The sequence below is a fragment of the Sminthopsis crassicaudata genome, chromosome 5 (assembly GCF_048593235.1).
Source record: "Sminthopsis crassicaudata isolate SCR6 chromosome 5, ASM4859323v1, whole genome shotgun sequence".
NCBI classification, from domain to species: domain Eukaryota; kingdom Metazoa; phylum Chordata; class Mammalia; order Dasyuromorphia; family Dasyuridae; genus Sminthopsis; species Sminthopsis crassicaudata.
In genome coordinates, this window is record NC_133621.1 from 69,633,573 (window position 1) to 69,650,317 (window position 16,745).

Here is a 16,745-nt window from a genome sequence, read left to right on the forward strand (position 1 = left end):
TTTTTTTTTAACACAAGGCTGTCACTTCAAGAAACCTTTCAAAAGTGATAACATTATCTTTCAAATGCTGTTCCCATGTTAATGACATTCTTACACATAGACTATATCTGAAGTTAAAGAACTAAAAGGGCAAATTGATGGCTATTAACACAGATATAAAGCCCTAATTTTATTGTTTATTATGTTTCTGAAAATACCTCCTGCTTTACAATATGTCATGAATACTGTGGTTTAAAAAAAGCCCTGGCTTTCTGCTGTACTATAAATATTTTATACTAAATTTAACTATATATAACCTACCATAGTTGAAGATTTTCAAATTATTATTGCAGCTACATTGTAGAAATTAACAATATCTCTTTCAGCTAAAGTAACAATAATTCTTTAGGTCCTTTGCCACAGAGGAATTGGTGATTCTAGTTTAATTAAATTCAATATGTATTAAACTTTTAAGGAATTTTTTTTTTGAGGAAGAATGTGTATTTTCATTAGCATAAAATTGAAACTTCTCTATCAACACAGTTTGGCAACATATCCATAAACTATAACCTCATACAGTTACCTGTGCCACTGAGATGTCAAGAAGCCTTAATTAACCTGAAGTCTTCCCAATTCTAAGCCTGACTATCTACCACACAGAGAGAGACTATCTACCTCACAGAGGAGGTTGGGGATTTTAAAAAGAAACAACTGGACAATGTTGATATTCCTAAAGATGAGTAGAATGGAGCTTCTTAAGATACGTTCAACACATTTGAAAAAATAGGAGTCAATATCAAAAACAGAAACAAAAGGTTCAGACTAGTATTAATTCTTGTTCCAAAAGAGTGCCAAAGAATCATATGTATTCTTTTTATGTTGTTATCAACTTACAAGTCTCCATGCCTTCATCATCTTCATCTGCAACAGGTTTATCATAGGATTTGTCAATTGCTGCTCTGAAGCTCTCATTGCAGCCACGTCCTCGGATTATCCGCGGGCGAGGACGATGGAAAGGAATGTCACCATTCAAAGTCACCTCAGCAACAGCTGTCTGAAGACTCTCTAATGAGCTGGATTTTTTCAAGCCTAACGAAGGTCCTACATCTCTGCTGGGGGAACCTTGGTAGTTAAAAAAAAAAAAAGTTAATTAGAATTAGTGCCAAGAATTGCATGCTTGATTATTCCTCTGAATTCTATAGGGATATACTTAACAGGATTTCTTTGTTCTTTGTTGGCTAAGGCAATGAAAGAGTTTTTCCGTTTATGATAGGTTTTTACTACAATACTGCTTATCTAACTAGTTTCACAGCCAAAAGTTTTATTTGCAATTTTTTCCATTTGTAAAAAGATCTCCTTTTGAAAGATTATTTAAAAATTCATTAGCATGTATTTAATCCCCTTTAAGATTGACAACAAAATGGAGAAATACAGAAATGAAAACAAGACAACCTTGTGTAACTTTTAAAAACAAATATTTGCCACATCCATAAAGTAATATCTACTTGTCTAAAAAAAAAGGAAAAGAAAAGTAGACAGAAGACATCTTTATTGATAGCTTTTATTTTAATTAACATCACCCACGGTTTTTTCAAGTGATGAGATGTAATGTCTTTTAAGAAATTTTAGATATCTGCTCTTGGTAATCTCAATGGACTATAATAACCAAGAAATGTCATTGAGATAATTAGAGAAAGCAAAAGAACTAGACTAATTCTTAACTTTTACACTTAACTTCAACCATTAGGTCAGCTTCGAATGATTTGCAAGACAAGTTTAAGATTCTGATTAATATGTTTTACCAAGTGGTCTTCTCATTATACAAAAAATATACAACTCTATATAAGCAAATGGTACACAAGAGATTCCTCTCCCTTTTGAAAGTAGAGCATAGTTAACCAGGGATTCTATTTTGGAATTACTTTGGAAAAAAAGAATATCTTAAAGAATTGGTATGTGTTATAAAGAGGAAAGGCTTGTAAGGCATCACTATTTCAGGTGTCAAGAATGAGATAAATCTATATACATATTTGAAGTTCGACAGGCCCAGAATGATAGTTTCTTGAAAGAAGGAAAAAGAGGGGCATCTAACTGGCACAGTGGATAGATCACCAATCCTGGAATCAGGAAGACCTGAATTCAAATCTCAGGCACTTAACACTTCCTAGATGTGTGACCCTGGGCAAGTCACTTAACCCCACTTGCCTTAGAAAAAAAAAAAAAAAAAAAAAAAAGAAAAGAAAGAAGGAAAAAAGAAAATAGGGATGAATAGCAGTAATTACAAGGAAAGATGCAATGAAATATAAGGTGAAATATTTAGCAATTAAAATATTAGTTCTCTTTCTTGAGGCTGTGGGAAAAGTACAAAATAAAACCTTAATGTCTTTAGAAGGACATTAAAACTATAAACTAAATGAGAATGGTTCATCCATCCATGTTTGAGCTCTTAGGACAATTTGCACTATGAGTCACAGTAATATATGCTTTGTACTCTCCCATGAATAAACCACTTTAAAGAGGTACTCCAACCTTGCATGGGTTCAGCAGCCCATATATTGACCAATGATAAAGGAATAATTTTGTCATATCATTATCAAGAAACTAGATATCTATGACATGGGGCTTCAAAGTCTGAGAGTAAAATATCAAGGAAATATGGAAATCACATTGGACAGAGAAAGTTAAATTTTGAAACTATGCTTGACAAAATGTTGAATCATTTATTTCATTTGTTTTGCACTATTAACAAGAGGGAAGTATAGTTCAAGTAAGAATATATCAAAAAAGATATAGGTCATACTGATCAAAAATATGAATACATAATGAAAAAAGTATCCTTTGAATTTTGATATGGGGAGAAAAACTGATTCATCAATCACATTTTATAGGAGTATATTATGTGCACATACACATATAAGCATATATATATGTGTATATTTAATATATGTACATGTAATCATTTTAAGGCTAGGCTTTATATACATGATATATCAAAACTCAAAGGGCAATTTCCATCTTTAATACCTTCAATATTCAATACATTCAATTTAATACCACACTAAGAATTTTGGTGCATCCTATATATTATTTTTAATGAATGTTCAATGTTATAATTTTCCTCCACATCTGTTAATAAGAGAGAATTCAATAAATATTCATGTCATAAGGAAGGAGGGAAAATTAACTTTTGTGTCAAAACATTACCAAAAGGAAACAAAGTCAAGTATTAATGAAAAGAAATGGTTAGCACTATTGGATATGGATATTTAATTTCTAAATCTCTAAATAAAATGTGCCTGTTTTTATTATTATTAAATGACAAAACTGAAAGTTTGCAAAAAATAATCATAAGGGAGACATAGTATGCCTATTTAAGATGTTTTAAAAAGAAGTATTACAAATGTCAATATGAATTATTGGGAGAAAAATATTCCTGTCTACTTTCCCCAAGGAAAACCTGGTTTAGGAATGACAATATTTTCAGAATAGTATAAAACAAATATTGAGTTTCAGAAATAATAGGAATGTTTTTATTTATTTTATTGATCCATCTACTTATCTAACTAACTTTGAAGCTTGAGTAGCCATCAACATGAAGGTGAAAGTGATAGTAAGCAAGAAAGTATCACTATGTAAACAGTACACACTTCATTAATACCTGGCCTAGAGAGCAGACATAAGGACTGCTGTATGCCTATCTTAGCTGGAAATATGCAAAATCACTTCATTACAGCTATCCAGAAGTACTGGCTGTTCCAGCAGGTGGAAAAGGTTCTCTCTCCCTAGAGGTTTGGGAGGGAATAGACAAACACATCTTGAGCAAAAAAGAGAAGTTCTATTAGATGGCCTCTAAAATTCCTTTCTTGGGATTTCTACTCTAATGACATCTTTTTTGGATTTGTTTCCAGTGACCATAACATAATTAAGACTGTTTTCAAATGAAGGTTGCTCCTCATTTAAAACAGGATGCAAATGTCTTCTAAAGTAAGAATATGAATAAAACAGCTCCATTTGTCACGAGAAAAAAAATTTGTCACTAGCTATAATAAGCAATGTATACTCCCAACTTAGAAGCACACTAAATTTTAAATTCAACTGAAAATGTTCTTTAAATATAAAATTCTGGCTAAATTAATACCATAAATGTAAAATTAAAATCAATTAATTTTAAAGCATCCCATTGTTTCCTTTTTCAAGATATGTTAATTTAAAAAACACTATATAATTTATTTTTAAGAATGAAATTGCCAAGAACATGAATATATCTCCTATATCACTTCCCTTTCAAGGACTAAATTAAACCAAATTTCCCATCAAGAAAAGAAGGTATAACATACTAAATCCCAATATAGATGCAGAAATTTTACCTACAGGGCTTTCCTTAATTCTGATGATTTGTTTCTTCCAACAAACAAACAAAAAAATTGAAATGAAAGGGAGACTGAATGTATCTTAGTCTTAATGAAGGGCACAGAAAAACATGGCATCCAACTATGATTATCAGTTGTCACTAAGACAAATGAACCACACTAAATTGTCACAGAATATACCACTAACCTTTGAACTGAACTGTAAAATCATGACACTCTGACAGCTCAAGTGAAGTAAAAGAGAAAAATAATTGAACATCTATTCATGATCTACTAAGAGGAAAAGGCCTATTTTAAATAGTTGCTTATGCACACAGACTGAATGGCACCCAAAGATTGAACAAATTAATTTGTTTAAATCAAATAAAATTTCCTATTTTTTTGTATAATTCTTCATAATTGAATTCAGTAGGTCATCATGTTCAACATGTAAGAACTGTCATTTTTTAAAATCTAGAATTAAGAACATTACCAAAAACAAGTGTTTAATTAAATTATAAATCTGTCCTCACCTGGAAAGCAACCAATTGCTTATATTTTGAAATCTGGTCATCATTATGCAAAAATTATCATGATAAATTGTCCCTTTCTTTTTCTCAGTTGCTATATAATTAAATATTTACTTTATTTTAACCAGGTTTTTGAGATCATGCCCTTTAACCTAAGTGACTGAATGTGATTGTCATGGACATTAACATGGGCAGAAAATATATCTTGAAAATAAAAACTAGGACCAGTAAACATCATTGATTTTAAGTGTGGATGTCTAGTGTATAGACATGGATAAACCAATTATATTTTCTAATGTACTGCTTCAGAAATAAGCTAATAGGTCATTTGAAATTTATTCCTAACCAGACCTGAAGTCAGGAGGATCTGAGTTCAAATCTGATCTCACACACTTAACACTTCCCAGCTATGTGACCCTGGGCTAGTCACTTAACCCTCTTATCTCAGAGAGAAAGAGAGAGAGAGAGAGAGAGAGAGAGAGAGAGAGAGAGAGAGAGAGAGAGAGAGAGAGAGAGAGAGAGAGAGAGAGAGAGAGAATTAAAGAAATTTATGCCTAATAAGATGGTAACTCACTAGCCAGGGCTGAGAACAGAAGAAAATTGACTTATATAAAAGTTAATCTTATGATTCATTGGAAATAATTTTTATGTAATCTGTCATTTTATAAAAGATTATAACCCAGAGATACTTCTATAATACTTTTTACATGTGCATATGAGAAATCAAATTTGGAAGCATGCTAAAAAACTAGTTGCCTCATGCTTAAGGGGTGAATTACACTTAATTAGTGTTATGAAATATAATCTTATTGTATACATTGGATCTATATATTAAAATGGCAGTCCAGAAGACCAAAGCAAACTTACATGAATACATTTTACAATTTAATACAATTTAACCTTTATATTACATTATAATTACATTATAATACAATTTAATATTAATATAATGCAATTTAACCTTTAAGGTTAAATACATTACTATAACTACTTATGAAAAAAAAATCCTAGATACTCATTTCTATAAGAATATGTTAAATCAGCCATTTTGTACACTGTACCAAATAAACCTTTTGAATAAATCCATTGTTTCAGTTGATAATTTTATATAGTACATGAAAGAAAAACCCAGTGTAATAATATTTTTACTACAAGTACAAAATGTTATACATGTATGTAAGTTATGCCCTAACTCATTTGAAGTAAGCCTGGAGGTGATACTTCTTTTGCCCAAGTTACTTCATTTTTTGGTAGTGAAAAGATAACTTGACAAATCTATTTGTTGTGGATTTTCTAACAAGAAAAGATTATTTTAAAAAAACCATTAATGTCAAACTTCACTTAGATCTTATTCAAGGAAATGGAAATAATTAAATATATATATATATATATATATATATATATATATATATATATATATATATATATATATATATATATATATCTCCTTATCAAGAACAGGCTTAGGAATATAGGATTCTTATATTACAACTTACTCCTAAATAGAGATCTCTTATGCGTGTATATTAGATTATCCCCATATCTTTTGGAGCATATTATGTTATTATTATTTTTTAAATTTTATTTTTCTATTATTCTACTATCATTTTAAGCATGCTGCCTGTAATCATCTTTCCTAAGAGTGATTTTTTTTCCATATAATTTCATTACTTAAAAGAAAAAGAAAAACCATGCAAGTGTTGGAATAGGCATGTTTTCATGCAATTTGATTGGCAGTTCTATAATTGTGGTAAGTGTCTTGGACCAATGTTTCTATGGCAACAGCCTTACTGTCCATTCTTACCTGTTTTCTGGTCATCCACAGTATTGAGTTTAGTCTCGCCAGCTACTGTTAAAAGGTAAATGTATATTGGTTAGCCCAGTTAGTGCCTATGTCCACATGCTTTAACCATTCCAATGGTCTCAGTTAGGTGGCTTGCTTAGGTCATATTTCATGCAATTATATAATATCAAGCAAATAACCTTAAATTCAAAAAAGCAGCTCACCAAACAACTTGTTAGTCATTTCATATCACAGGCACATGTGTTATTTACATGTTAGCATATCATAATTAGCCAAGGCAAGCCATCGCCAGATTTTACTTTTGGTACGCATATGATGAATTAATGCTTTTAGTTTTGAAGTATATGCAGCCACCAAAGAACAGCATCCACAAGATACAGCTGATTAACAAAAGGTTTTTTAAATCACCCAATGAGTATATAGATAATTACTAAGATTATTCCACTCTATTTTAGAGGGTTCAGATTTCGAAGATATGATACCTGATTGATATATGATTGAACAATTATGGGGTTTTTTTCCTCTTCTCAGTTGCTTTAAAAGAATTTCTTCAGCTATACTCCCTCAAACCATTATTTTAGATTGAGTTAAATCCCTTGATTATCAGTACATGAATTTCTATAATATTAAGCTTAAAAATAGCAATGAGAAGAAGATATCATAAAGTAACCAATTTCTAGACATGGATTGAGATAATGGTTTCTCTCCAAACCTTTTCCCCCCTAAACTTTTAAGCCTCACTTCCCCTGCCTCCAATCATATCATCCATCAACAAACAGTTGAATCACTGTTGAGTTCATTCTAAATTCATTTCCCCCCAGAAATACATGAATGTAGCATGAATGCACATGTGTTTGTTTCTTTTCCCATAAGCAAACATATATACATTAGCATATTGCCTGTTATGTAAATATGCCACTTGTGAGTAATATGGTTACCATAAACTCACAGAAATACAAATTTGTGCCAAATCATTCACTCTCCCTCTCCCGAAGTAAATAGACACATACATGTGCTTGGCAAAGACTTTATCTTGATAGCATCTAAACCACATTCAGATAGAGATTCATGGAGATTGTACTCACTACCTAAATCCATGCTTTTTGATTTTCGTGTTTTAACGAAATCCAATTGACTGGCATCTGAAAATTGTTTTGTGCGTTTTTCTGACATACTCTGGCGTCCAAATCCTTCTCGTTGAAAAGCAAGAACCGGATCAACATCTGGACTCAATGAACTGGGGGAACAAAAAAAAAAAAAAAAAAAAAAAACGGTTCTTAAAAATATATTCCATATAAGTAAAATTCATGTTTATTAATTAAAACAAACTTAGTCCAAATTAAACACTTTAATCTTTAAAAATGCTGGACATAAATAGGAAAACTAGGGGAATGATATGTGATTACATTGGCCAAAGGAAATCCCCTTTCCCAAACTGTCTGCTCTGCAATTTTTTTTCATTCTAGAGAGAGAGCATTGAGAGTTTCAGTCACTTCCCCAGTCACACAAAACCCCAGACTCTTAATTCTAAAGGTGGCATTACATCTACTATACCTAACTGTCTGTCCTACAGAAAATCTAAAATAAAATGACACTCAGAGAAGCTCTTTTCTAGCTTTTCTTTTTCTTTTCCCTCTTGCTATGATTATGTACCACTTCTTGATAACTGAAGCTGCTAATGCCTCTATTATGTGCTTCCCATACAGACCTAGTTATTTACATTTCATCTCCACCATTACAAAATGAAATCCCTGTGGGGGATAAAATGGCCAGTATCTAGTAAGAACTTACTATAGCTTACAGTCATTGACTCAGTGATTAATGACTACTGACATACATGTCTATCCTATCATAACAGGATTTAAAGTATAAAGAAAGCTGGTCTGCACAAGCATAGAGAGGGGGAAACACCCCAAAATTATCAAAATGTGGAATCAAAAAATATATCAAATAATAAATTCCTACCTAAAGTAGAGAGGCTTTTTTGTTCCCTATCTTTTATACATGGGATTTTTTTTCTCTTAAAGATGTAGTTTTTATTAATTAGTGAAAAGTTTTTGATGAGGGTACATGGTTTTTCTTCAAGAAAAATAATATTCCAGAACCAATACTCGACATAAGATATTCATCTTAGACATGATTCTTGGAGTAGGAAGTCCTATCGCTGTGCTGGTCACTTTCTCCTTCTCTTCTCAATTCTAGAAACTAAGGCATAGTTGCAGAACAAACCAGAATTATAATACAGTATGTAACTATGAAGCTATATGTAACTATGAAACAATACGTGGCTCTATGTCTGGCTTTTATCATGATTGCTCTTTCACGTCTGGAGTGGTTTCTCCTCAACAGCCTCTCCTGAAGCTCTTACTCCCAGGCTTCATTTGATACACCTGACTGCCCTGCTTTTGTACCCCTCAGAATTAAAAAAAAAAAAAAAAAACCTAACTCTAAATAGTAATGTATCTGTATATGTTCATGTGTGCATATATATATATATATATATATATATATATATATATATATATACATACACACACATATACATGTATAATTTATGTTTACTCATTGCAAACATGGGAGTAGGCACTTAATATTCTCATAGATCTAGATCTGGAAAGAACCCTAGCAGGTCATGCAGTCCAAGCTTTTCATTGTATAGATGAGGAAATTGAGGGACAAGGAAGTTAAGTGATTTGCTCACCCTTCCATATCATGTGAGACATTGAAATTGAAACTGGACTTTCTGACTCCAGAACCAAGGCTATCTCCACAGTATGACCATAATTAATTGAATTCACCAACAGAACTTCATCATTAGTAGCCTCTAACTATCTTACTTCGTTGCTTGGAAATGATCCCTTAATTTTTATTGAACAATTGAAATTTGAAGCCAAATTCAGAAATATCTATTAAATGTCTATTGTGTGTAAGGGACTCCTGCCAGGTATTAAGAATCAAATTTGTGAAACAAATCCTAAACAAAACATGATCCTTCATCTAGTTCAAGGCACAGACACACAGTAATGTACTTTAGGTATGTGACAAAGTGCCATGTGAGGACTCAGAGGAAGACCATTCCTAATGAAGAGGAAAATGCATAAAGAAAGGAAAGTAGATAGAAATGCAACAGAGGAAATGGAGAAAGAAGAGGCTCTAGGAATAATGAAAAAATATATATATGAGTAAAGGCCAGTAGTTAGAAAGTATGCAGCATTTTTTTTGTTTTGTTTTGTTTTTTTTAAGGGACAGAATAGTCCAGTTTGACCCAAGCACAGAGCAAGGGTAATGTGAGATAAAGTTGGAAAAATGAGGATAGTATGACATTGAATGCCAGACAAAGCCATTTCCTTGTGACTCTAAAGGGATAAGTAGCCTCTTAAGATTTTTGAGCAAAGGAATACTATGGAAGATTCACTGGCTTTTCTTAGGAATTCCATTTTTTAGAACACTTTTTAAAAATTAAATTAAATTCTTATTTTTCAGGACTTTTGGAGAAATAAAATATGTAACATGTAAAGGTCTCAGTCTAACCTGGTTTTATCAAAATTTTGGCATTGTTGTATTGTACTCAAAAGTAAATCAAACATTTGACATAAATCAGTGGCTGCCTTCAAGCATTAAGCCTCAAAATGTACTTAGATCATGAGTTCTTTTTAGTACCAGGTGCTCTATGGGTATAAAATAATTATTGAGTTGAATCAGGTTGTCACCCAAGAATATGTATGTATGTATCTATCTATCCATGTTCCAGAGAAAATCCTGAAAGAGATACTGCTGATGAATGGTAACTAGTACAAATATAGAACTTTTTTGTTCAATTTGTTAAACTAATCCACCTTTTGGCAGGTGCTTCTTATCCCCAGTCTTTTTTCTGAACTCACAGAACTTGACAATTAAAAAGGAGTAAAAGATAACTGTTGATATGAGTTGAGCTCTAAAAATTAGTGACTTGCTTGTGTAATTTTAAATTATTTTATTTCCTTGGAAATTATGTTGTCACTAAGATAAGAGGCACGTTATGCCATTATTTTTATCAGCAACATTATCGTTAATGTGCTATAAATTAATTAATGGATTGCAAAAAGCATACTTTGCTCATCAGTAAAGTAAAACTTTTAATTGGACACATCCATTTGACACAGCCAGCCTTCTACAATTTGCAAATGAATTGCAGAAATACTCAGTTTAAAAAAAATCAAATGAGCTTAGATGTGTTACTAAAAATAACTTGAAAGTGAAGGTCTTTAAACTGCATCATTATTACTGAGCTCCTATCAATATAACCCATTAAATTAATGTATGCAGTGGGCAATACATCAATATGCTTAACAAGTAAGACTGTAAGAACAACAATGGACTCTTTAAAGAATGTAACCGGATTTTGACCCTTGATGTTATTAAAATTCCAGTTATTAATCCTGTCTTATTGCCCTTTTGTTTTCATAACATTTTCATCAAGGATTAGAGAGATATTGTCAGGCTGGAAAGCTTACATTTTCTGCTGTGATTCAGAACAGCTGCCATCATTGTTTGGATAACCCTTCGTCCATATTCTTAACATTACCCTATGCTCCTTCTAGCAAAAATCACAAAAGGCGCCTCCATTTTCCAAGACTCTCTCCTTCCATTAGCAGCAGGAAATGAATGCAACAATCTATTTCTGAGATTTATTTATTTATTTTCCCAGACAGTGCATCAGAGGCAATATGGTAAGCAGCTCCTACGGCTAACACTTTACCAAAAGACCTCAATAATTCCATGTAAAGGTAGAGATTGCAATATTCTCCCTCCCCCCTCCCTAGATGAATATGGGGATTGCTTAAGCCCTATAATCATTGCTGTTGCTTTTGTTTTCTGAAAGACACATGAACTACACAAGTAAATGTAACAGCATTTGCAGATTTCAAATATGTTTTATTTTGTGCAATTTTTTCCCCCCACTATGGCCAAGTGAAAATTCACTCAGAGATAAGCTATTATCATCCAGTGTTCAGGGTGGTTTGATTTGAAAATTCTTGTATTTTCTACAGGAGAACTTATGTTCTTCCCCCACCCCTCATTTCTTAAAGCTAGAGATGGAGTTCTTGAAGACCCAAAAAACAGAGAAAATTATTCCAAGAACAGCTGCAGCATTAACAGAGAAACAAGTAGGAGACAAATACACATTTTAAGCTCATGAAAATAATATACAGAACTGATAACATCAATTTCTTAGATATCAAGTTTGCCTTATTAAACACAGAAAGGAGGAGTGATAGATGAGGGGAAGAGGAAGTAAAAAATGCAAAGGGAGAGCAAAAGAAAGGGAAAGTTAGAGAAAGAAGAATTTTTTTTTTTTTTTTTAAGGAATGGCAGATTGAGACAAATAAAAAGAGTGATGCTACCACCATTTAAATGGGATTTTGCTGATGCATTCCTAAAAGACCCCAGAGACAGGGCAATGAGAAAATTCCACTATAATACTTCATACTGCTGGTGTTAATTATCACTGCAACTTAATAGGGGAGGGGGGAAATTCCTCAAAGGGACCTTTTATTTTGTTTATTGAGGTATATAATTACAAAACTTGCAAATTAGTGTATATTCAAATAATATATAACTGCTCAATAATATCAAGCACTATTTTCTTTTCACAGACAAAAGAAACATAGTAATAAAAAAATGCCTGTCCAAAGAGTCAATGAATTTGGCATAAATAATAAATATGAACAGTAGAATCAAATCAGCCTACAAGAAATTTTATTCAGAAAACTTGGTTTCCAAAGGTTAAATATCAGTAATATGAATTTTGTCCAAAATGCCTTTATATCTTTATTCAAAAGATCTTGAGAGTCAAGGGGGGGAGGGGGGACTTATGTGGCAAAATTACATTTTAAAATGTTTAATGAAATTAGCAAAGCTTCATATGATAGTTAGTACTTAACAGCCATTGGCAAACCATAAAAACAAATGAATTTTCCCCTTAAATTGTTTAGAATACCCGCTGAAAGGCTAATAAAAATCAATAAGTTTACATGAAAAGTTTCTTTTATTAAAAGGGTGATAATTAAGGGTGTGAAAATAGTGAAGGCTGAATATTGCTTTAAAAAAAATTCTGTGATTAAATATGCACTGTGATCAACCATTTAAAAAGTACAAGAAAATGTAATTGCAATTAGCCATTGTTTTCAAGCCTGGAACTGTGATCTTACCAGTCTGCTGAATCACTAATTGTGGCTTTAGCCCATGCTCCCGCATCTGTTATTGCAAATCCCACATCATCATGGGAGCTAGAGGATGATTGGTCCGAAAGATGAGGAGGAAGTACTGGCAATCTGTCATCTTCTATGATAACAGTGTCATCTTGGGGCATATTCACTGTTGGAGACAGCTGGTATTTACCTGAATAATGAAAAAAAGGATATTAAAGTATAAATATAGGCCAGAATATCATACTATATATATAGTGTGATTTTCTTTTTTTAAAAATGTCAAAATTGCCATGCATCTTAATCAGCCTAGTAGAAGACAAAATTTAAAATATGGTTAAGTCTTGACATATAATTTGTAGATGGGGGAAAAAAAACTCACCACTGGATGCACAAGAAAACATTCTTTTCATCTAGTAAAAACTTAGCTACTAATGACTTTATTTAGAAAACCTAACAATTTGTAGCTAAAGTATGCACCAGAAATATTTTGTAACTTGTTTTAGGTCCTAAAATTTAGATAAAATAGTTGTGGTAAAATTATTTAATATGTTTAAACAATACAAAAATACAATGTAGCTACAAGGAAGATTCACTAAATCATAGCTTTAATAGCTTTCATCTTTCAATTCATTTTATCTGTTTTTCTTTTTTGAAATGCATAATGAGAAATGCTGGTAATGGATAAAGATTTGGCTTTCCCCTCCTAAAGTTGTCATGTGGCTTTTGGTTCTGCCTCTGTTACTAAGTCTTATAACTTTGTTTCTCCAGGCTTGTTTCCCCCTCTACAAAATGACAGAGTAATCAGTTGGGTCACTTCCTTGTAATGATCTTGTTCTCCCATCTGTATTTGAAAATTAAATTGTAAAGTTTATATAGAACTTGGAGAAAAGCTAAGTGGAAGTTACATGTGACAAGCACATTAGTAAGTTTACTTTGTACATCTTCTTGTCGAAAAAATATGGCCTTTTGCCATAGAACTACAAGTTGGGTATTTAATACAACATTTTTTTAAAATTTTACTAAGCAAGAGTCCTTCAAAATTTAATTTTTTTTAAATTTTTATTTAATACTTCAATATTTTAAGAATTTTATTTTATCAACATAGATTTCTTTTTCAAAAAAAAAAAAAAAAAGAAAAGAATGTAAATCAAAACTCTTCTATACCTTATACTTGAATGATCGATTTTTTTTTCTATTTGCTTAGAAAATATGCCCACCTATCATATGCCATGCCCTATCATAAGAGGAGAGTGAATGGTCATTTTGTTGTTACTCATTCTAGCCTTGTCCAATTCTCTTTTCCCCCTTTTTGGGGTTTTTTTTGACAAAGATACTTTAGCAGCTTGCCATTTCTTCCTCCAACTCATTTTATATATGAAGAAATTGGAACACAGTTAAGTGACTTGCACAGGATCACAAAGTTAATAAATGTCTAGGGTCAAATTTGAACTCAGAAAAGTTGGGTCTTCCTGGCTCCAGGCTTAATACTTTATGCATGCACTATGATACTATTTAGCTGCTAAACTGGAATAGGGAGGGGACTTGTCCTAAACAGAATGGCTGGGGGGAAAATGAAAAGGAGACTTGGCAAGATTTGAAATGCTATACCAAAAAGATGATATTACATCTGTCCTACAGAGCCTCTCAGGGCACAACTAGGATGAGAGAATTTTGAATTTTGTTAGATAGAGGGAGATTTCAGATTAAAATAAGGAAAAGCTTCTTGACAATTCCCAAAGTAGAATGGATAATTGTTAAAAATTATTTAAGTTCTACATCACTCAAACACTCAAAAGTAGGTTGGATGACAAGGGTATTCGAGAAGGAATCCGCATTTCCATTATATGCTGAATTAGATAGCTATTCTTAGCATTAAGACACTATGACACAACACAACTACTAAAAAGAACTCTATGAAATAAAACTAACACAATGTCCCAAGGAAATGTTGTTTTACTAATATGTCAACAGTCAATTTTATATTATGAAAAAGCCCATGAGGAAAGTGTTTCCTCTATTAGAAACTGTTTATGTGTTATTTAAAGTGAAGGCAGGGAATAAGGAATAGAGCTTCCTTTGTTCCTCCCATCATTGATTGGCACTTAGAATCCCTACACCATTTTATTATCTCACACATCCCCAATGCCTCAGTTCCCTAAACTGCCTAAATCAAAATGGCTCATCCCAGTCCTTAGAGGAAAAGTGGTTGGAGCAGAAAGTCCTAGGCTACAGGCAATATAAGATGACAGTTTTGGATGAAGAAGCCACCTCTAAAGGGTCAACAATTGAATGTTCAATTCCAAAAACACAGAATTATTTTGTTCAGTCTCAGTTAACTTTACACAACAGACTACAAGTAAATCTTGAAGTATGTAGAGGAAGGAAAAGAAAAGATAAGTGGAAAATGTAAATTGTGGGGCATCTTCAATTTGCAGAAGAAAAGGAAAAAATGCTAAATTACTGTGTTCACTGTCAGGAATATATTCTAGTGATTCATGGGAAAATTGGATTCATTACAGCAGGAGACATCTAGAAAGAATAATTAGATGATGTTACAGATTCATTATAAGAAGAAACATTTAAGGTTACATATGGCTTCATGGATCTTTTCCTAGAATATTCTATGTGAACCTAAGAGTTAACAGTCTTGTAGGTTTTATGTTTGGAAATGAGTACATTAATAGTCTAAACATTAACCTTTCCATCAAAGAAATTATAGTTGGGTAAAGAATGGCCTGTTAACACAAATGACAGGCATTCTGACAGTGATGAATTGTTTGCCAAGTAGCATCCTATTCTTGGAATAATCTTCACTTTTTTTAAAAAAGTTGTGCCTTGAGAAGAAAAGCTAGAATATCGTCCCTAAATTTACTCAAGTTATTTTAATTAATTGGCATTTGGGCTCACAGACTAAAGCCAAGATACGAATAACAAAGAGTTAATTCAAACATAAGAGTTAGACATGAGGAAGGATTCATTATACTAATATATGACATTTATAGAGAATCTTAATTTTTGCAAAATAATTGAAACAGACAGCTAGGTGGCACCAAATCTGAAGTCCTTCGTTAAAAACCAACCTTAACACTTACTAGGTGAGTGACTCTAAATAGGTCAGAACTCCTGGGTGCCTCAGTATCATCATCTATAAAATAATAATATTATACTTGGGGCTACTATTATTCTCAGGTTTATTGTGAAGATGAAATGAGATAACATCTATAACCTTTGTAAACCTTAAGATATAAGGTAAAGGCTAAATATTGTTGTTGCTGATAGTAATTGTGGGATTTAAGCCTCAAAATAACACTGTGAAATATAATAACTAATCCTAATTTGATAGAAAAACTATTTATAGAAAATTAATTCATTTCCATCATTTTCTAAAATGTGCATTCACATGAATTTATAGTTCTGAAGTGATTTGTTTTGTAAAATACTAAGTATAACTTTTTTTTTTTAAAAGGATTATTCTGTTCCTGAGATGAGCAGATAAGTCACTATCCCCAAATAATCTGGATATTTCATGATAAACTTTTTTTTTTCCTGAAAAGATGTGCAACAATTTAAGTTGCTCTTGTCTTTCATCTAACACATCTGAACAAAAAAAAAAAAAAAAAATCTCTGAATGGAATGTCAAGTCTACTTTTCTAAACATAAAGAGTACTAAAACAATCTTAAAGTACAAACAAAACCTAATGTATAAAGCTTCAATGTAATCAAAACCAGGGTCTTCTTTTATATTATATTTATATAATTCACCAAACATTTATTAAGTTCCTACTATGTTCAATGCATTATGCTAGATGAGTTTATGTTACTGGCATCTGTGTACATTTGTGTGAGATGAAAAGAATGTAAATAATAAGCCATGATCATAAGTGACGAGGGA

General features: G+C 32.0%; 1 protein-coding gene across 15 annotated transcripts in view; it reads right to left on the reverse strand.

The window, feature by feature from the left end:
• PARD3 (par-3 family cell polarity regulator) overlaps positions 1 to 16,745 on the reverse strand; it is a 666,452-nt gene that overhangs the window by 234,522 nt on the left and 415,185 nt on the right. For 5 of the 15 annotated variants that reach the window (XM_074267085.1, XM_074267081.1, XM_074267084.1 and 2 more), the window contains 4 exons: positions 12,854 to 13,043; positions 7,748 to 7,899; positions 6,663 to 6,707; positions 874 to 1,101 (listed from right to left, as the gene is read on the reverse strand). In XM_074267085.1, coding sequence (XP_074123186.1) covers positions 874 to 1,101; positions 6,663 to 6,707; positions 7,748 to 7,899; positions 12,854 to 13,043 — 615 coding nt within the window. The remainder of the gene's footprint in view (positions 1 to 873; positions 1,102 to 6,662; positions 6,708 to 7,747; positions 7,900 to 12,853; positions 13,044 to 16,745) is intronic. The other 10 variants (XM_074267090.1, XM_074267087.1, XM_074267082.1 and 7 more) reach the window with 4 other exon arrangements.